The sequence below is a fragment of the Macrotis lagotis genome, chromosome X, assembly GCF_037893015.1.
Source record: "Macrotis lagotis isolate mMagLag1 chromosome X, bilby.v1.9.chrom.fasta, whole genome shotgun sequence".
Lineage (NCBI taxonomy): Eukaryota > Metazoa > Chordata > Mammalia > Peramelemorphia > Peramelidae > Macrotis > Macrotis lagotis.
Window position 1 is genome coordinate 72,340,051 of NC_133666.1, and position 22,317 is coordinate 72,362,367.

The window sequence follows — 22,317 nt, forward strand, 5'->3', positions numbered from 1 at the left end:
ACCAAGATTGGTGAGCTTGGGTAACTTGGAGCTGCTGTGTCCAAAGTATCACTGGATCCCCAGGGATCAGAACAAGGAGTGACATAGCAGACATTCAGGAAAACGTTCCAGTCTGATGGCTTTGACTAGCATCTGCCCGGTGGTTTTCCCATGAGTGCCCCTGTTCATTTACTGGGTCTACATCAAGCAGAGGCCCCAAGCCAGAGGTCCTTGCCTTACTGGTACCCTCACTTCAGTTACCTTCATTGGGGAAAGGAAACCTGGAGCTGCAATGACAGGATGCTATGTGTCTTTCTTACCTCACTCCTTTTTTTTAATGCATGGAAAGATTAGGTAGAGATTCTGTACTGAAAATATGTTTGAGATTTTTTCAATCAAGAGACCCTTTTTGTTTTTGTTTTTGATTTTTGGTTTGGTTTTTTTTTTTTTTGATGAGACAGTCGAGGTTAAGTGACTTGCCCAGGGTCACACAGCTAGTGTCAAGTGTTTTGGGTGGATTTGAACTCAGGTCCCCCCTAACTGCAGGGCTGGAGTTCTATTGGCTGTGCCACCTAGCTGATCCTACATCTGCCACTTCCTTGTAGTGGGCCCTGGGTAAGTCCTAAGTTTTCTCCTCAGTAAAATGAGGGGAATGGCCCAGGTGGCCTCCTTTCACCTGTAACTCTGTGATCTTGTATGATCTTGGTGACCAGTTGACCCACAGATATGCCCTTCCCCTCCTTGACCACTCCCATAGTCATTTGGGATCCTGAGGTTCTTTGACACATGCCCATTCTCCCTTTCTCTCCCTACCAGGTTTCAATGCCATTATGAACCATGGCCCAACTTTACTACAAAAAGGTGAACTACTCACCCTACCGAGACCGCATCCCACTGCAGATCGTGCGGGCAGAGGCTGAGCTCTCTGCAGAGGAAAAGGCCTTCCTCACTGCTGTGGAGAAGGGCGACTATGCCAGCGTGAAGCAGGTTCTGCATGAGGCTGAAATCTACTACAATGTCAACATCAATTGTATGGACCCCCTGGGCCGCAGTGCCCTACTCATCGCCATTGAAAATGAGAACCTAGAGATCATGGAGCTGCTGCTGAACCACAGTGTCTATGTGGGTGATGCCTTGCTCTACGCCATCCGCAAGGAGGTGGTTGGGGCTGTGGAACTGCTGCTCAGCTACCGGAAGCCCAGTGGTGAGAAACAGGTGAGGGCTGAATGGTAGGAGGAGGACCTGGCCATTCAGAGCCAGCCACCTGGCACCTGGCGGCCTTCCTCTTCTTTCCCCTATCGAGGTCTTGCAGACTTCTTACATTCCCATCTGCCCCAGAGTCTTTATACATCCTCAGGAGAAGGCTGCTGAGGTAGGAGGTGGTCACCAAGACTAGCTTAACCTCCTTCCCAGGAGGCTTGGCTAATCAACAGTGAGCAGGATCTGCAACTAAAGAAAGCAGGCCCAGGAAAAAGGCTGCAGGAGAGTGGGGAAGGGAAAGAGGCTGGGGCTGGGAGTCAGGTACAGTCCATTGTTCACCTGGGTAAAGTTCTGAATCCTTCTATAGTTTCCTGCTTGGTAAAACTAGGAGGAATTCTGTATGGAAAGCTGACCAATCAGTTACCAACCTATCTGCCCCATTCTACTCACTGACTTTAGGAGCTATTGATGGCACCTTATTTGGGGAGAGAGGGTTGGGTGGGCATTAGGGGGAAAAGCAATGGAGTCTAGGAGGTCTAGTTAGTGATGGGCTGAACTGGGCTAATTGTGGCACGTGAACTTGCCCAAAGTTACACGGTGACCTGGGATTCTCAGCATTTCTCACTGGGTTTAGTTTCTTACTGTGGGACTCCACTCAAGAAAGGGATAAAGAAGGAAGTCAACTGACCAGAGAGAGAAACAGAGAAAGAGGCAGACACAGACACAGTGAGACACAGGAAGAGGAAGACACACAGAGAGACATACACAGAAACAAAGGGGTTATAGAGATAAAGACATAGAAAGAGTTACAGAGATAGAGACAAAGGAAGACAGAGACACACAGAGTGACAAAGAGAGACTTAGACAGAGATATGGAGACAGAGAGACGTAGGAAAAACAAACAGACCAAGAGAGAGAGAAAGAGACGAACAGAGAGAGGAGTGACAGACACACACACACACACACACACACACACACACACACACACACACACACACACACAGATGCCCTTCTGCTCACTTGCTTTGTTCTTCCTGGTGCCACCCCTCCACCCTCTGCCTACCATGGCTGACTCCTTTATTTGACTAGAGACCTTAGTCTTCAGGGTCAACATGCAATGCATTAATTTGTACATTACATTATTCATTATGTAGCAAAGTTGTACTCCCCACCCTGGCAGACCAAGTAGATACAAACCCCAAAGCCTAGCGATCCCTGCCTTTCCAAAGCCTACATTCTTTTGTGTTTTCTGGAGCCCAGTAGCCTTCAAAGCCTTCTCTAAGGAGGCCATCCTTGCCTGCTTCTGCCTTCCCCCCTCCCTCTCCAGGCTCTCTGGAGTCTGCCATCCTTACATTTGTCCATGACAGATGGCTCCCAATCCACACTGACTCCCCTGATGTGCTAGCAAAGCTGTCTCAACACCTCCACTGAGTGAGGCTCTATTCTGTTTAGGAATGGTGGGGAGTTTGCCAAAGAACAGTGGGCTCTGGGGCTAAGTGGCTCAGGTATTGCTCTTGCCATAATCCTGAGACTCTGGTAGAGATGATGTGGCAGTTGGTCCGGCACAGTAAAGGATGGGCCCCTCAAGAGGCTGCTCTCAGCTGTGTGGATCCCAGAGGCAAAGTCTTCTTCCTTCCCCATGATTTGCAGGCTCTTGATTGACATCTAGAATGGAAGCGATGAGCTCTCTATTGTAGAGGAAACTCCCAGACTAGACTGGGGCCCAAATCCCCAAAGGCAAAGAGCTGGTCTTTATTTCAGAAAGATCTGGAGAAGGCCTTTGGTTCTCTGATTTTCTTTTACCCTGGCAACCTAGGTCTGGGCCTAAACACCTACTGAAGAAGGGCCAATTGGTTCTGAGGAGAGCCTCTCCAGTGGGGCTACACACCTGCTTAGTGTGGTGAACCAGGCACAGCTGTGGTGCTGATGAGAATGAGCCCTCCTATTGGGCCTTGGGCCTGGCCTGGCCACCAAGCACTTATCAGTGCCTGTGAGAGGCAGGGAGCCAACCCTGGAATCAGGAAACCCTTAATCCTGCCTCTGACAGATGCCTGTTAAGTGTGGGTTCACTCAGACCAGTCAACCAACCTCAAAGGGGCCTAGGCAACTTGAAGTTCCAGATTTGTTGCTGATAGGCAACAGTGGGGGGAATTTCCACACTGGGACATAAAGTCACAAGGTTCTGGACTCCCCTTTGCCAACTCCTTTGCCTCTCTCTCTCACAAAAAAAGAAAGATTGCAGAAGGATAATACCAAAATATGAGAAGTTCTTGGCCTCAAGGAAGTGTTCGTTTTCTATGGGGGGAAAATAGATTAGTAAATACGTATTCATTTCCTTATAACAACCCCATGGAGTAGGTAACTTAGGTCTAATTATTCCTGGTTTATAGATAAGGAAACTAAGACTCACTGACATTAGTGACTCAGCCATGTAGTGATTGTCCAAATCCGCTGGAGCCCTAGACTGACAAATGATAGCTCTTAGAGGCAGGATCCTCAACCGAAATCCTAATTCCAAGGCCAATGCTGCCCCAGTGACCCATGTCATTGCCAAAGAAAATCTTTAAAGGGGAACTTCTGTCTCCCTCAGTCAGTCTGTTGCTCCCCCAAAGCCAGCTTAGGACTGGACAATGAGAGTCCAGATGTGCTACGGGGAGGGAGATGTGCATTTTGCCATTTGGTTATCAATGGGTCATTCACTGAGCAGGCTCTGCTTCATAGAAAACATGGCCATCCCCACTTGCATGGCCTGTCAAACCAATGAAGCCACTATATAGCTAACTGTCAATTTGGCTCTACGGGTCATTGAATAGAACTAAAGAGCCATACTTAACCAAAGGCTCTTGGCTGGTCTTTCTCAGGAGGGGCCTAGCTAATTGAAAATGGGTTGTTCTCATATGCTGATGGCCTGTGTGTTCACTACAACCCTTTCCCTATTGGTTCTTCACACCAGCCATCGACCCTTTGGACTAAGGCAGTGGCATTTAATGTGAACTCCTTAAGGACCACAGGGCCCAAGACCTGAGCAGATGCTTACCATAAATTGTGTGCATTGAATTGAGAGAAGCAAGGCATTGACATCTCCATCTAACAGATGAGGAAACGGAGGCTCTGAAAGATTGAAATCCACCCCACCCCCCAAAGTCACCCAGCTAACAACTCCAACTCATGGCCTCAGACTTCAAAACTAGTGTCTTTCCAGTATGTCTGGGTAGGCCCATGCATGGACTCATTTATTACAAAAACAGCAGTGGGAGGGATCTAGGAATAGCTCCAATGGAACCATGTCATTGACCTCTCTTTAGCCTCAGTACTATCACTCAAGCTCTCTTTTCTTTCCTCTAACTCTGGATTCAGGCCAAAGTATAGACCAAGTGTTGCCTCTTCTAGGAAGTTCTCTCTGATTGCACTAGCCTCTATGGATGACTTCTTCCTTTTGGTGCTCTTCAAGAGCTCATGGTCTCTCTGCATTACAAGACTGGATCATAGATTTAGACCTGGAAGGAAGCTTAGAGGCCATCAGATCTCACCATTCCATAATACAGAGGTGAAATGACTTGCCCAGGGTCACACAGCTAGGCAGTGTCGGAGGCCAAATTGAAGCCAGGTCTTCCTAACTCTGAGGCCAGTACTTTAGCCACCATTCCAAGTCAGAGTACTGACTTTGGACCCAGACAACTTCTTTCAGTTACCAGCTCTGCTAGCCTCAGGTGAGTCGCTGAACTTCTCTGGTCCTCAGTTCCTTCATCTGAACCAGGAACAGCGTTTCAACTTTGAAGGCCTACATAAATGTAAATTATGATTCTGTGAGGGATTCCACAGGGTGATCTCCAGGCCTCAACCAGGTTAAGATCTTCTCACTTAAAATGATCATTCATAGCAGATTAGTTTTTTCATGGATCCAATCCACCAAGCATTTATTAAGTTCCTAATTCTTGCCCACTCAGGCTCCAGTGATTCGAGGGGCGAATGGGGAGAACATATATACAGATATTTTAAAAAGTAGTACATAATTTGAAGGGTTGGGACACGGGGATCATCAAAGACCTTGTATAGGAGATAGCTGAGCCTTGAAGGGGAGGTAAGACAAAGGGGAGAACGTGGGACATTCCAAGCATGGGATGGGGGGTGGGAAGAGAGGGAAATCCGCCTTTGCAAAAGCCTGGTGGTGGGAACTGGAATATTTTATTAAGGACAAGGAGACCAGCTTGTCTATAGAACATAAAGTATCTGATGAGAAGGAATCTGGCGCCAGTTAGGAGCCAAGCGAGCTGAGGCTCTAAATACCAAACAGAGGATTTTGTATTGGTGTAGCTGGACAGGAGGGACCTCTGAAACCCGAAGAGGGAGTGTGGAATGGCCAGATGCTTCTCCTTGAGGGCAGGGCTCATGGATATCCTTCTGTACCCCCTGTGGGACCTTCCTTACCCCAGTGCTGCACATAATAAAGAGGACCAATAGTTGTGTCCATACTATGGTGCCATCATCCTTCTGGTAAGGACTTGGAAGTGCCCTGGAAGGTCAGAAGACCCAGGTCATAGGTAATAGGAAGGATGGGGGGGAATAGGGGACAAGAGAACAATACATGTGGAACTTGTGAGGACGAGGAGGAAGAGTCCATGCTTCCTGGAGCAGACAACAATGCTTAGCTTCGTGGAAATCTAGCTGCTATTTCAAATCTGAGAAATAAGTAGTATCCAAGGAAGGAAAATCATGTAGGGAAAACATGTTCCTTTGATTTTCTTTCCATTAGTTGGTGGAGGAGGAATATTTGAGTAAATGCTGGAGCTTTTTGAAACCTTCATGGCCCTTGCCTGGGAGTCAGTCCCCTGACCCGGGGCCTAGTGGGTCGGGGAAGAACCTGCCTCAACAGGGCGGTGTTGGGGGTAGTGGCAGCCACATGATGAGCAGTGAGCCTAGAGAGACGCTGAACCACAAATGCAACTTCAGCTCAGTTTTTGTCAACAGACTGTGCTTTTGAAAAACTTCTTTAGCCAACCCAGTGGCCATTATGTACTCCTCAAATAGCCAGCTCATCTCGGTGAGCCAAACAGAGACATGGTTGTGGCCTGAAGTCTCCTGCCAGCCCTATGGGGCTAGGAGGGCAAGAAATGTCAGTAGTCTAGTGGGCCATACTTAGCTTCAGGAGCAGAGATCAGGTCCCCAGTAAACCTGGAGCGGGGAGGAATGAGGCAGGATTCCAGGCCCTGAGACAAAGGTTTGAGAGATTGGACATGACAAGGCCCCTTCTAGCTCTGCCATTAGAGACAGCTTGGATTGTTGATCATTAATAATAGATAAGCATGATCTATTGTAATCATTGGCCAGATCAAATTTTCTTCCTTCCATATTTCCTCTCTCCTCATAATATTTGTTCACTCTTCTATAAGGAAAAGTTGGTGCCAGTCTCTGCAAAGCTCTTTCCATTCCTTCCCATCAGTTCCATCCTCCACGCAGTTGCCCAACTGGGGTTCTTACAACACAGGTCTGTTCCTGTTACTTCTCTGCCCACAAAGCATCAGGGGCTTCCTAGTGACTCCAGGAGAAAAGATAGAGGTCAACCACCCCAAAACTCTCTAGAATGTGGTGCTCAGTGTAGCAGGATAAAAGTTAATAAGGGTAATTGTAAAGTCTGAAATTCGGATTCCAAAAATGAACATGACCAGTACAAGCTGGGGACAATGTTGCTAGACAGTCAGTATTCGAAAAAGAAGATCTGGGGGTCTTACTGGACTGCAAGTTCAGTATGAGTCAGTGGAACTGCAAGCATTTCTCCGAGGCCAGACCTCAGTGCTCCCAATCCAATTGAATTGTCCACATAAGCACATGTCTAAAGGTAGGCAAGCTGCCTCCAAAGCAGACACCAGTCAGGTAGCTTGGAAGGAAAGGGACCAGCAGATGGGCAGGGGAGAGTGATGTGGCTGGCACAGTTCATTATGGCAATGAAATTGCTGCCTCCATTGAGTGACTCCAACTCCACATGTTGATCTGGTGGTTAGTCTCTTGCCTCTGGGGGCTCATGATCATGCCTTTGGTCATCCACTCTTTCTCATCACCATTCTTTTCCTTTCTGCTGCCTCCTTCCCTTCAAACATAGTCAAGCCTCCTCAACCCTGCCATCATCTCAAGCTGTCTCCTCGTCACAGTGGAGAAACTAGAAAAAGTCATCGGCTTGCTATGTCTCCACCTCCTCCTACACACTCACCCCCACTCCTCCCTCCTACTCCCTTGCAGGATGGCTTTGAACCCCAGCACACAGAACAGGAGAAGCAGATCACCAGAAATCCTTAACTCAGCCTTGGGCACACATACGCAGGTCCATTCCCCCCCACCCCAGCCTCCTCTCCCCTGGCTAAAGGGTGGATCCCTCAGTTCTATCCAGAACCTTCCCTTAGAAAGGACAGAGCCTAGACTTTGCATCTTACACTTGGTCTCGACTCTATACCCCACCACTACAAACCCCCCACATGCACACACCCAGCCTACTTCCAACTTCCTCTTGTGTATTATCTTCCCTGTTAGATTATTTGGGAAGCTCGTGGTACCAGAGAGTAAAGAGTGCTGGACTTGGAGTCAGGAAGACTTACCTGCCCGAGTTCAAATCCAGTCTCAGACACTTACTAGCTGTATGACCCTGGACAAGTTACTTCACCTTGTTTCCTCATCTGTAAAATAAGCTGGAGAAGAAAATGGAAAACCCCATTTGGGGGGGTCAAAGGGAATCAGACAGTACTGAACAACAACAGATTTGATTGTAAGGTCCTTGAGGGCAAGCATTGTTTTTCTTTGTCTGTATTCCTAATAGCACAGTGTCTGCCTGGCAAGTAGTAAATACTTAATATATGTTTATTGAATTAAAATTGACCAACTTAGTCCTATGGCCCCTTCTCCCTTAGCCACCATGACAATCCCAGTGCCCCAATCAACTCACTGGGAGGACTGTCAGTCACAGAGGAGTGGCTGATCTGTTCTGGTGGAGAGTTCCTTAAACCATGGCGACAAGCAGATCAGGACCAGGGGCAGCTCACATGGATCATCAGTCTTCATTCCCAAGGAAAAGTGTCAAGACTGACCGACCATGGTTTTTCCTTGTGGTGCTGCAGAACACTGCCCTTTGGCTTTATTGGGCGGTCTTGTGGGTGGAGAGGATGATGTCAGCCCCACTGCTCTGGCCAGCTGCCCATCGAGGCAGGCTAGGAAGAGAATCTTGAGAAGCACAAACCGGGTGGCAGTTGCATTGTGGGCGAGGGATGGGTGGGACTAACTGGTCTCTGATGGCCTATTTATTTGGGAAGAAGCTGACTTGGCAATCAGTCCATTCCACAACAGGATTTGGAACCTGGAGAATTCCAATTAAAAGCTTGGATTAGTAAATCACAATAACAATTGACTTAAAAACCTTTATATAATTTGCAAAGGGCTTTACATATTAACATCCTATGTGAACCTCACCACAGCCCTGTCAGGTGGGTATTATTAACATTGTTATGCCCATTTTGCAGATGAGAAAACTGAGGCAAACAAGTTGGTGACTTGCTCAGGGCCACACAGCGAGTAAGAATCTGAAGTGAAACTAGGTTAGGTCCAGCTGGCTAGTATTAGGACTACATATGAAAAGTGAAGGAGCAGCTAGGTAGCACAGTGGATAGAGCACCAGCCCTGGAGTCAGGAGGACTCGAGTTTACATCCAGCCTCAGAACCTCATTAATTAGCTAGATGCATGAGCTTGGGCAAGTCACTTAACTCCACTATCTTGCAAAAACCTTAAAAAAAAAGAAAGGGAAAAAAAGTGACCTTGGGAGAATTCTGGACAGTTTGTAGCGGTGGATGAAATGATATAATCATCCATCCCCATTTGTCACAAGAATTGAGCTAAGATCTAAGAGAATCTACCTCAAGCCTGAGCTTATTCTATCCAATATAGTGTGATACTATTGTCATGAATGCACTTGTCGCCCATCTGTAGGTATAGGGATGGAATGGTGTGAGTACAACTGCCCACACCTGACTTTGGTCACAACACCAAGCATTTATATGCCAGTCAGTCAACAATGTACTGGTCACTTATCAAGCCTGGGGAAACCAAAAGGGCAAAAGATGCTCCTTGCTCTCCAAGAACCACCAAGCTAATGATAGACAACTAGGTACCACCAAGCCACAGACAGGGCACTCTGGAGGGAGGCCGGGGGACAGGAAAGGCCTCTTGTGGAAGAGGGGATTTTAGCTGGGACTTGAAGGAATACAGGGAGGGAAACCTGGTGGTAGACATGAGTACAGAGAGTGCCCCACTCTTGGGAGACAGCCAGGAAAAGTGCCCCAAATCAGGAAATGGGGCATCTTATTGGAGAAGCAGCCAGAGGTGACTGCTGGATCTCCAGGGGAGGTGAAAAAAGACAAAAGAGGAGGGGGAAGAGCAACTTCTGAAAACCTTTCAAGGTCAGGCAGAGATTGTTGCATTTGATCTGGAGGCCCAAGGGAACCTCTGGAGCTTATTGGATCGGGGGCTATGAAGTTGAACCTTGTACTAGTTAGGAGTGGGGCACCAGGCCTGCCTTGCGATTGGAAGGCCCCTTTCAAATGCCCAGACCCCGGAGAGAAGCTGAAGAGCAAAGGCCCCCTTTCGTTTTCCCTCTCCATCCATTCTGCTGATCCGCCTGTGCTGAGCCCCAAAGTACTGTTGATCACAAGCAATGTTAAAGCCGTTGAATAGCTAAACCTATCGATCCCCCCTTCTCCCCTCCACACAATATTGTTGTTTCTTCTCAGAACTCAATTTCGAATGGGAGGCCAGGAGCAAATGGTGTGACTGCTGTCCTGAGAGAAAGCAACAAATGCATTAGAAAATAATCAAATCCAGTTCTCCAGCTGACCCCCAAATGAGCACTAGCGGTCACTGGCTTGGTCTTATGCATTGAGGGAGTAGACAGCCATCTCCTTGGCCTAACTGGAGAGATAGGCAAGGAGAGGGAAAGCATTAGGTCTTAAACAACAGTGGAGACATCAAGTCATGTTGACTTGATGGGCTCTCACTCTCCTACTGCCCTGGATTTGATCTCCTAATAATAGCTCATTGAACATCTGCTAGGTACCAAAACAGAAGAGCCTACTGGGGAGAGGTTTACTACTTGGGGTACCATAGTGACCCTGTGACAGTAGCAAGAAGTTGGTGTCATCATCTTCTCCTTCTTTGGGTGGAATAAACCAAGTCCCTGCCCTGACAGAGTCAAACTAAGGGGAGAACTGGCAAGGCTGCCTCTCTACTCCTGTACATTTGTGGTGGGAGAAGCCCAGAGAGTTCCCTCTGGAATCTGGCCTGCCAATAACTATTACCCGCCTAGAAACTCCAGCATTTGAACCAAGAGGACCTCAGTTCCAATCTCAACTCTGTACTTTACTCCTAGTATGACATTAGGCAAATTACTTCTCAGTTTGGGCCCAGATACCTTGACTATAAAATGATAGAACTAGACTAGATAACCTGAGAAGAACTAGACTAGATAACCTGAAATTCTACTCCACAAGGCCCTGCTTAATGCCACCTCTTTGTTGAGGCTTTGTTTATCTCCTGCAACCAGGTTGCCACCAGTTGTTACAGCCCTTCATTTGGTTTTGCTTTTCATCATGATATCATCATCCCTCATGTGACATGACATAGGAGTGCCATATTTGGTTGTGAAGACCAGGGTAGAAATCCTGGCTCTGGCTTTTGTTATGGGGCCCAGGGCAAGCCATGGCATCATTCAAAGATTCTTCTTCAGGCCAAAGTAAACAGTCACATCTGGTCTACCTCCCTCATAAAGCTGGTGAAAAGAAAAGTCTTTTCAGTCCTTCAGAATACCAAAGAAATAAAATGTTATTGAGGCCCTTCCTTCTCTGGCCTTAGAGTTGTGTCCTCTTCTCTGAAGGACATTGAAATGAGATGAGCCCTTCCACCTATGGAGCCTGTGATTTCTATGTATGGAGTAAGCTTCTCCTAGGATCACAGCCTATTTGAGAGATGGAATCCAAGGTGCCCAGAGAGATTAAGTACTTTCCTTAGGGTCATACCAATAACATAGCCAAACTGAGGCAGGGACTCTTAATGTGGCATCCACCATAGCAGCTGGTAAGGTGCTTTGCTTATGGTAAGTGGCCAGAGAATGCTGGTTGGTTCATGTGGTTTGTATCCATTTTTCTGATGGCAGATATAAACACACACACACACATACACACACACCCTCTCAATGAACTTGTGCCTCTCTCATCATCTTGTTCTTAACTGTTGCTGCTTCTCCCATGTTTGTGTATCTTGACCTAGGTCCCCACTCTGATGATGGATGCCCAGTTCTCAGAGTTCACCCCAGACATCACGCCCATCATGCTGGCTGCACACACCAACAACTATGAGATCATCAAATTGCTTGTCCAACGCCGGGTGACCATACCCCGGCCCCACCAGATTCGCTGCAATTGTGTGGAGTGTGTGTCCAGTTCAGAGGTGGATAGCCTGAGGCACTCCCGCTCACGCCTCAACATCTACAAGGCCCTGGCCAGCCCCTCACTCATAGCCCTGTCCAGTGAGGACCCCATCCTAACTGCCTTCCGTCTTGGATGGGAGCTCAAGGAGCTCAGCAAGGTGGAAAATGAGTTTAAGGCTGAGTATGAAGAGCTCTCCCAGCAGTGCAAACGCTTTGCCAAAGATCTCCTGGACCAGGCTCGCAGCTCCCGGGAGCTGGAGATTATCCTGAATCACCGGGATGACCACACTGAGGACCTTGACCCCCAGAAGTGCCATGACCTGGCCAAGCTAAAAGTAGCAATCAAGTATCACCAGAAAGAGGTAAGGAGCTCCCTCCTCCTTCAGAAGAGAGTACCCATTGGATTTTGGTTGACCTCAGTGTCCTGTGCACAGAAGGCTATGATGCCCAGGCACCATCTTGTTAAGGCCTTCCCAAAGGGTCCACATTGTAGCCTCTGAACTGCTTGGCTTGACCTTGCCAAGTAACTCATTTCCCAGTCCCCGTCCTCTGCTACTTACTCACTACCACTGCCACCACCACCACCCCAATAACCATCATTTATGTTAGGTTTATTAAACACTCTCCCTTGATTATCCCATTTATTCTATAAACAGCTCTGCCAACAGCTCACCTTGGAAGCCCCTAAGGTCACCCTTTGGCTTCACTTGGATTGGCTTTTTCCATGGGATGACTTTGACCTGGAGCATTTCTCAGACCCTGGACATATGCAGCTTGGTTCTTGCTGCCTGGTGCCACATTCACTTGGGGTGAGCACAGAGCTCCTTTGCCACCTGTCCTGATGCCTGCCCTCATTGTACAGCTCAGGACAAATCACCCCAAATTAGTCACACTTCTACACTTCCACATGTGTTTGTGTCCAAGTGAAGATGCATTCAAAATGACCATTTGCAAATGGCATCAAGGGGAAAGTCATAGATGGGCTGGGGTGGGGACTGGGCAGAGGGAAGGACATCAGGGCAAATAGTAACTTACGTTATGGGTATATTTGTTGATGGCTTAGAAGCTGGTTGTAGAGAGAAGAGTAAGTCTCTAAAAATATATGTGCTTTAGTGATGCCCTCTGGCCTTTCCTGGCACCTCTCCTGCCCTTCCATCTTGACCAAGGAAATGATTAAATACAAACATTTGTGAGCTGACTCCATCTGACAGCATATATAGCATTCACTGTTCCCCCCCCCCTTTTACAACCAGTGTTTTGTTTCTATCTTTGATTCCAGTGGCGTATTAACCCAGTTGTGGGATCCCTGACTTAAAGGATAGAGACAATTGAATCACTTTTCATTCATCATTCCAAGTTGATATCCCGATTGACTGGCTTAATTCACAGCTAAACCAACAGTGGAGTTGATGTATCTGTCTTCCCACAGCCTCATCAATAGCTGCAGTTCTTTGTTTTAATTTTTTTTATTTCAGGCAATGGGGTTAAGTGACTTGCCCAAGGTCACACAGCTAGGCAATTATTAAGTGTCTGAGGCTGGATTTGAACTCAGGTCCTCCTGACTCCAGGACCACTATTCACTGCGCCACCTAGCTGCCCCATCCTTATTTTTTTTTTTTTGAATCTTCTTTGCCAGTTTGCAAAGTATGAGATCTCAGGTCATTTTTGTAACCCCAGTCTGGCAGACACGTATTTATTCATGGCTTCTGCCCAAACTTGCTGCCCATGACTTCACTAGGTTAGTGAACAACTTTAGCAGCATTAGTGCCCTTTAAAGAACAGGGTTCTGGTCAGTGGCCCTCTGTTTATTTCCATTCCCTGAGGACAGCCTTGGGTAACAAAAGGTGATGGAAAGTAGAGTCTGAGAGATTGGGCTTCGTCTCCAGTGTAGATTATCAACTCTCCTTCGTTTAGTGTAAGCAGATCCTGCATAACTACGCATACTCTTAGCAGAGCTAAAACATTTGACATCTAACCAAGCCCACTGGGCAGAATCGAGTCTGTTTTCCAGCTGATTACTAATTGGCCACAGGACCTCTCAGCCCCTCCTGACCTCCCAGTCTCCACTCATTGGAACCCTCTTGCTTGTTTCCATGTGCCACCAGGTCTCACCAGGTGATTCTGACTAATCCAGCCGTGTTCCTTTCCCTCCAACCATCAGTACCCTTTCCTGTTTGTCATTTTTCTTTCTCCCATTGGTGTCTCTCATATTCAAATGTACCTTAAGCTGAATTCCAACCCTTTTCATCCCTGTCTAGTATGGTTAAGAATCTTGCCTTCCTTACTCTTATGAGCACTGGTCTCTAAATTCAGTTTTCACAGCTTCCCAAGCTGGTCCTATTTCCCCTGTACCATGCCAATCAATAAATATCTAAGTTCTCCTTACAAAGCTTCATGAATCCTAGGGCTGTCTTCCCTCTAGTCCCAGAGACAATCCCTCAGGCTAAGAAAGTAACACCCTCTCACTGAGGTAGAGTGACTGAGTCAAAGGAGAAAGATGCTTCTTTTCCTGGATCATGCTGAAAATTAAAAAGATAATATATTCACTCTTATGAACATATGTACATATATAGTCAAAGCTTTTGTGCTATTGCTCCTAATGGTTTTTAACCACATGTTGCATATTTGCAACAATAGGCACTTGCCCCCAAGAGGCAGTTGTAATTGAAAATTTCAGAGATGCTCTGTTGCTGACAGATCCAGCCTTGCTCCTTAGCAAAGGGATCAGAGCCCCTGGCTGCTTCCCTCTACAGGGACCCCTCTTGGCTGGTCAGGCCAGTTCTTTCTGTACCTGGATCAGAGATCAGCCCTTGGGAATATTCCAAGCCACTGCTTCACTTTGGACTCCTGCTAGGATTCAGGGAGGAAAGTTGGGAGGAAGTACAGGCACTTTGGGGAGCAGCTTTGAAAGAGGCCTGACTCCAAGGCTCAGTGGGGATGGTCCAAGAGGATGGAGATGAGCCAACTCTTAGCTCCCCCTTTGTCCCAGGCTGTTCTTTCCATAGCTTTTGCCATGGCTTCTTATAGAACCTTTGCTCACTTGTGGCTGAGGCCTGGTGCGGAAAGTCACAGCTTGGGAGCAATCAAGATTTTTCAAGTCACTCAGTGGGTTGAGAGTTCCTTTACCATATTATTTGCCTGATGGCCCGTTCAGTTCAATGAAACCCTTAATATGTAGCAAGAATTCCGACTGTTCCTTCTTTGCAATCTTCAAGAACAAAGAAAGCACAGTAGCTGGAGGCTCCAGGTCCTCCCTTGCATTGCCAGAGAGAGGGCAGGGCACCTTTGGAAATACAGAGGACACAAAGCCACACACAGCCAGCACCCCCCCACACACACACACACACCTGTCATCCTGAATTAACCCATCCAGAAGTTGAGCTAGAAAGGGGCCTCCAAGGTCATGTGACTTAGCCTGCACATTTTATAAGGGAATCAGTTGGGATTTGAACTCAGAGCTTCTGAATCCTGAGGAGGCAGCACTCTGCTTTTTACCCAATACTGAGTCAAGCATGTGTTTACTGACTTCTTGGAGGCTTCCCAGATTATGGCCACCTGATTTTCCACCTAAATGGAACAGAATGTTGCCCAGAGAGTGCTTTGGAGGACCCCTTTGGGCGCTCCTGTTGCTAACCTGGATTGGTATCAACAATTGCCAAGCCTCACAGCCTACTATATCTAGCTGATCTGAGAACATGTTTCATATCCCATCTGTCTGGCTGCTCACCTTGGCTACCTCCTTCCCAAATGACTTATCACCTGTGGATTATTCTGGAAAAATAATGAAATCAATGGAGGCTGTTGCTAGCACAGTAGATAGAATGTCAGGCTAGGAGTCAGGATGACCTAAGTTCAAATCTGGCCTCAGATACTTATTAGCTGGGTGACCCCAGGCAGGTCACTTCACCTCTGTCTGCCTCAGTTTCCTCAACTGTAAAATGAGGGTAATAAAGGCACCTGCCTCAAGGGGTTATTGAGAGGATTAAATGAGATCGTATATATGTAAAAAGCATTTAGCATCGAGTCCAGTGGAAATCCTCATCTTTTCCCCAGTTCCCTGCCACCTTGTCTCTCCTCACATCATCCTCTGTGCCTAGAATATACCATCTTTCAAACTCCATGTTCCACACCTGGTCTTCTCCAAAGTCCTCCCTGTTCTCCCCCCTGTCCCCTGCCAGGTTCTCTCATTCTTGTATTACCTCCTTTTCTATCAGCTCATACTTCTCTACCCCTTTGAAAGGTAGCCCCCAGATCAGCCTCCCAGCAGTCATTTCAGACAGGGTTTTCCAATCCTGCTCTCACCATCTGTCATTGACATCTCCTTGTGATTTCCCTTCTTCAGTGGCAGACTCTGAACTCAGGAAAACTATGCCTTTGGATTTGGGGTGCCTTGCCCCTAAGAAGTGCTTAGGAAATAGGAGTTGGAGCTAGATGGCCCTGAGCATCCTGGGATAGATTTACAAACAGTGAGAGAGTTACATTTCTCAGACTTTCCTCTAATACTTTGGGAGTATTCCGAGATGGAAGCATTATAGGGAATTGGAAGGGCCTTTCCTTTAACCTGTTCTCCAGATCATTCAGTTAGCTGGAATAAGTATGTCCTGCCAGCTCTCAAAATGATGGCAAGCTTTTTGTCCTATCTAGGGGTGTAGACTAAGGGAAGCAAGCTATGGCTTATTTCTGAAAAGAGGTGCCCTTAGGTTTGATTAGAATAATCCTATGGTTGCAAAACTAATATATTTGACAGTAATTATAGACAGAGAATACTTTCCTTTAATCTTGTTGGATCTTCTGGGAACTGATTCAGAGGGGGAACATACCCCAAAAGCTCTTCAGAATCCAAGGTTAGCCTTCAGTGGAGTAGAACCCATTAATTCTTAATTTGCAACTGAGGTCTAGGTAGCAAACAGGACCAACCAAGTTTCTTTTTTTATTTTTATTAAAGATATTATTTGAGTTTTAGTTTTCCCCCAATCTTGCTTCCCTCCCCCACCCCCACCCCACAGATAGCACTCCGTCAGTCTTTACTTTGTTTCCATGTTGTACCTCGATCCAAATTGGGTGTGATGAGAGAGAAATCATATCCTTAAAGAGAACAGAATTCTCAGAGGTAACCAGATCAAACCATAAGACATCTGGGTTTTTTTTTTCCGAATTAAAGGGAATAGTCCTTGTACTTTGTTCAAACTCCACAGCTCCTTATCTGGATACAGATGGTACTCTCCTTTGCAGACAGCCAAAAATTGTTCCCTATTGTTGCAATGATGGAATGAACAAGTCCTTCAAGGTTGAACATCACTCCCATGTTGCTGTTAGGGTGTACAGTGTTTTTCTGGTTCTTCTCATCTCACTCAGCATCAGTTCATGCAAATTCCTCCAGGTTTCCCTGAAATCCCGTCCCTCCAGGTTTCTAATAGAACAATAGTGTTCCATGACATACATATACCACAGTTTGCTAAACCATTCCCCAATTGAAGGACATTTACTGGATTTCCAATTCTTTGCCACCACAAACAGGGCTGCTATAAATATTTTTGTACAAGTAATGTACAAGTAATGTTCCTCATCTCTTCAGGGTATATACCCAGTAGTGGTATTGCTGGGTCAAAGGGTATGCACATTTTTGTTGCCCTTTGGGCATAGTTCCAAATAGCTCTCCAGAAGGGTTGGATGAGTTCACAGCTCCACCAACAGTGTAATAGTGTCCCAGATTTCCCACATCCCTTCCACCAATGATCATTATCCTTCCTGGTCATACTGGCCAATCTGAGAGGTGTGAGGTGGTACCTCAGAGAAGCTTAAATTTGTATTTCTCTAATAATTAATGATTTAGAGCATTTTTTCATATGGCTATGGATTGCTTTGATCTCCTCATCTATAAATTGCCTTTGCATATCCTTTGACCATTTGTCAATTGGGGAATGGCTTTTTGTTTTAAAAATATGACTCAGTTCTCTGTATATTTTAGAAATGAGTCCTTTGTCAGAATCATTAGTTGTAAAGATTGTTTCCCAATTTACTACTTTTCTTTTGATCTTGATTACATTGGTTTTATCTGTGTAAAACCTTTTTAATTTAATGTAATCGAAATCATCGAATTGGTTTTTAGTGATGTTCTCCAACTCTTCCATAGTCATAAACTGTTCCCCTTTCCATAGATCTGACAGGTAGACTAGTCCTTGATCTTCTAATCTGCTTATAGTATTGTTTTTTATGTCTATGTCCTGTAACCATTTGGATCTTATTTTGGTAAAGGGTGTGAGGTGTTGGTCTAATCTAAGTTTCTTCCATACTAACTTCCAATTACCCCCAAAAGTTTTTTTCAAAGAGGGAGTTTTTATCCGGGTGGGCTGACTCTTTGGGTTTATCAAACAGCAGATTATTATAATCCTCTCCTGCTTTTACACCTAGTCTATTCCACTGGTCTACCACTCTATTTCTTAGCCAATACCAAACAGTTTTGATGACTGATGCTTTATAATATAATTTTAGATCGGGTAGTGCTAAGCCACCTTCGTTTGCATTTTTTTCATTAAGCTCCTGGCAATTCTTGACTTTTTATTTCTCCATATGAATTTACTTACAATTTTTTCTAGCTCATTAAAGTAATTTTTTGGAATTTGGATTGGTAGGGCACTAAACAGATAGTTTAGTTTTGGTAGAATTGTCATTTTTATTATATTAGCTCTACCTATCCATGAGCAGTTGATATTTGCCCAGTTATTTAAATCTGATTTAATTTGTGTGAGTAGTGTTTTATAATTGTTTTCAAAAAGATTCTGAGTCTGTCTTGGCAAATAGACTCCCAAGTATTTTACACTGTCTGAGGTTACTTTGAATGGAATTTCTCATTCTAGCTCTTCCTGCTGTTTCTTGCTAGTCATATATAGGAAAGTTGAGGATTTATGGGTGTTTATTTTATAAACTGCAACTTTGCTAAAATTGCTCATTGGTTCCAGTAATTCTTTAGATGATTTCTTGGGATTCTCTAGGTAGACCATCATGTCATCTGCCAATAGTGAGAGTTTTGTCTCTTCCTTCCCAGTTCTAATTCCTTTAATTTCTTTATCTTCTCTAATTTCTACTGCTAACATTTCTAATACAATATTGAATAGTAGTGGTGATAATGGGCACCCTTGTTTAACCCCTGACATTATTGGGAATGCCTCTAGCCTCTCCGCATTGAGTATAATGCTTGTTGATGGTTTCAGATAGATACTGCTAATTGTTTTAAGGAACAGTCCATTTATTCCTACACTCTCTAGGGTTTTTAATAGGAATGGATGCTGTATTTTGTCAAAAGCTTTTTCAGCATCTATTGATATGATCATATGGTTTCTGATAGGTTTGTTATTGATATAATTGAGTAAACTAACAGTTTTCCTAATATTGAACCAACCCTGCATTCCTGGAATAAATCCTACTTGATCATAATGTATTATCCTAGTGATGACTTGTTGTAGTCATTTTGCTAAGATTTTATTTAGGATTTTTGCATCTATATTCATCAGGGAAATAGGTCTATAATTTTCTTTCTCTGTTTTAACTCTTCCTGGTTTAGGTAGCAGTACCATATTGGTTTCATAGAAAGAGTTAGGCAGAGTTCCATCTTTCCCTATTTTTCCAAAGAGTTTATATAGGATTGGAACCAATTGTTCCTTAAATGTTTGGTAGAATTCACTTGTGAATCCATCAGGCCCTGGAGATTTTTTTTAGAGAGTTCACTAATGGCTTGTTGAATTTCTTTTTCTGAGATAGGGTTGTTCAGGTATTTAATCTCTTCTTCATTTAACCTGAGCAACTTATATTTTTGTAAATATTCATCCATTTCACTTAGATTATCAAATTTATTGGCATAAAGTTGGGCAAAATAATTTCAAATTATTACTTTAATTTCCTCCTCATTGGTGGTGAGTAGACCTTTTTCATTTATAATACTATCAATCTGGTTTTCTTTTTTCTTTTTTTTAATCAAATTGACCAGAGGTTTATCAATTTTATTGATTTTTTCGTAATACCAACTTTTGGTTTTGTGTATTAATTCAATAGTTTTTTTGCTTTCAATTTTATTAATTTCTCCTTTGATTTTTAAAATTTCTAATTTGGTATTTGATTGGGGATTTTTGATTTGTTTTCTCTAATTTTTTTAGTTGCATGTTTAGTTCATTGATTTCCTCTTTCTCCAATTTATTCATATAAGCATTTAGAGCTATAATATATCCCCTGAGAGTTGCTTTGAATGAATCCCATAGGTTTTGGTATGTTGTTTCATTATTATCATTATCTAGGATAAAATGGTTAATTCTTTCTATAATTTGTTTTTTGGTCCACTCATTTTTTAAGATGATGTTCTTCAGTTTCCAATTTGCTCTGGGTCTATATCTCCTTGGCCCAGTATTGCATATGACTTTTATTGCATTATGATCTGAGAAAGATGTATTCACTATCTCTGCCTTTCTGCAGTTGATTATTAGGTTTTCATGTCCTAGTACATGGTCAATTTTTGTATAAGTTCCATGTACTGCAGAGAAAAATGTATATTCCTTCCTATCCCCATTCAGTTTCCTCCATAAGTCTACCATATCTAATTTTTCCAACAATCTATTTACCTCCCTAATTTCTTTCTTGTTTGTTTTATGATTCGATTTATCTAGATTTGATAGCAGGAGGTTGAGGTCTCCCACTAGTAGAGTTTTGCTGTCTATGTCTTCCTGTAATTCTTTCAGCTTCTCCTCTAAGAATTTGGGTGCTGTCCCACTGGGTGCATATATATTCAATATTGAAATGACTTTATTGTCTATGGTACCTTTTAGGAGGATAAAGTTTCCTTCCTTCTCTTTTAACGCTATTTATTTTTGCTGCTGCTTTGTCTCTGATAAGGATTGCTACCCATGCTTTTTTTTACTTCAGCTGAAGCAAAATATATTTTGCTCCAACCTTTTACCTTTACTCTATATGTATCTCTCTGCTTCAAATGAGTTTCTTGTAAGCAACATTCCAAGCTCCCGTGCTCTTCAAAATATCTAGTTCCAGGCCCTGCGATCCCTGAAAGTTGATGTAGCCACGTCCTGCATGATCCTTACTGTGGCTCCTTGATATTTAAATTGTTTCTTTCTGGCTGCTTGCAGGATTTTCCCTTTTATCTGATAGTTCTGGAGTTTGGCCACAACATTCCTTGTTTTTTTCCTTTTAGGATCTTTTTCTGTGGGGATCGATGTACTCTTTCAATAACTACTTTGCCCTCTGATTCCATGATGTCAGGGCAGTTTTCCATCACTAGATCCTGTAATATTAAGTCCAGGCTTTTTTTCTCTTCAATGTTTTCAGGAAGTCCTATAATTTTCAGGTTTCCCCTCCTCGATCTATTCTCGAGGTCAGTGGTTTTGTTGATGAGGTATTTCACATTTGCTTCTATTTTTTCTATTTTTTGATTTTGTTTAACTGACTCTTGCTGTCTCGTGGAGTCATTAGTTTCTGTAGACTCCATTATTTTTTGGGGGGAGGAGTTTTCTTCATTTACCTTTTCCAATTGGTCAATTCTACTTTTGAAAGAGCTTTCCATTTGACCAATTGAGGTTTTGAGAGTATTAATTTCTTTTTGCATTTGCTCATTTGAGGATCTGAGAGAATTATTCTCATTTTGTAATTGTCCAATGGATGATCTGAGAGATTTATTCTCCTTTTGTGTTGGCCAATTGTACTTTCTAAGGTTTTGTTTTCTTGTTGCAAAGTATAAATTGTCTCCCCCAAATTTTCCAGTTGATTTTTAAACTCCTTCCTTATTTCTTCAAGGAAGTCTTTCTGTGCTGGAGACCAGATTGTATTCTCCTCAGATGTTCCAGGTCTCTCTGGGTTGGGGTCTTTCCCTTCCAGGAATTTTTCTATGGATCCTCCTTTCCGCTGACCCTTCTTCATTATGCTAAGACCTTGAGTTGGGGGGGGGGGGGCTGGTTCACCTGGGCTTGGGATCTCTAAAGGTTTTACTGAGTGCAGTTTCTCTGGCTGGCCAGTAGGAGGTGCTGGTTGCCCTCTCTGGGGTGTCTGTGACTTTGGTTGCGGGGCCTTCTCCCTTTGCTTGAGGGAGGGAATTGGAGCTATTGAATTCTTTTGCCTTCAATCAATGGTGGGCTTTACCCTGGCCTGGGGTGATTCTTCAGCTGGGCTGGTTCTTTTGCTCACACACCTGGGCCTGAGGCAGAAATAATTTGCATTTGTTTGGGAGGAGGCCTCAGTGCAATGGAGGTGTGGGCTCAGAGTTTCTCAGACCTGAGGAGCCCAGGGATGGTGTCCACAGCTGTCCTGCACCAGACCTCTCCCTGCAGCCCTTTCCCCAAGCTCCAGGGGGACAGCACCAACACCAGTGCCTCTGCTTCCCCCCGGACCCAAGCCCCCTTTGTCCAGCCCCACCACTGATCCAGCAGGTCTGGCTCTCGGGCCCTCAAACTCCTGGTTCCAATTCAGCTGTTGGTCTGGCTGATCTTCCCTGGGAGCTCAGACTCACCTGCCGGTACTCAGCCAAGGCTGCTGCGGGAGACAAATCCTGAGGTAGATTTTCCTCTCCTGGCTTTTCTTTCTGCGTTTCCTGGTTCGGATTTCTTTTAAAAGGTTTGTTTCATGTGATAGATGGGGAAGAGATCAGGAGACTTTAGAACTGTGCCTGTCTTCTCTCCGCCATCTTGGC

At 44.7% G+C, this 22,317-nt stretch overlaps 1 protein-coding gene across 2 annotated transcripts in view; it reads left to right on the top strand.

The window, feature by feature from the left end:
• Positions 1-795: 795 nt before the first annotated feature.
• The window catches only part of LOC141498571 (short transient receptor potential channel 5-like), a 79,249-nt gene continuing 57,727 nt past the window's right edge, over positions 796-22,317 (top strand). For both annotated transcript variants that reach the window (XM_074201781.1, XM_074201782.1), the window contains exons 1-2: positions 796-1,194; positions 11,477-11,998. In XM_074201781.1, coding sequence (XP_074057882.1) covers positions 817-1,194; positions 11,477-11,998 — 900 coding nt within the window. In that variant the 5' untranslated portion in view covers positions 796-816. The remainder of the gene's footprint in view (positions 1,195-11,476; positions 11,999-22,317) is intronic.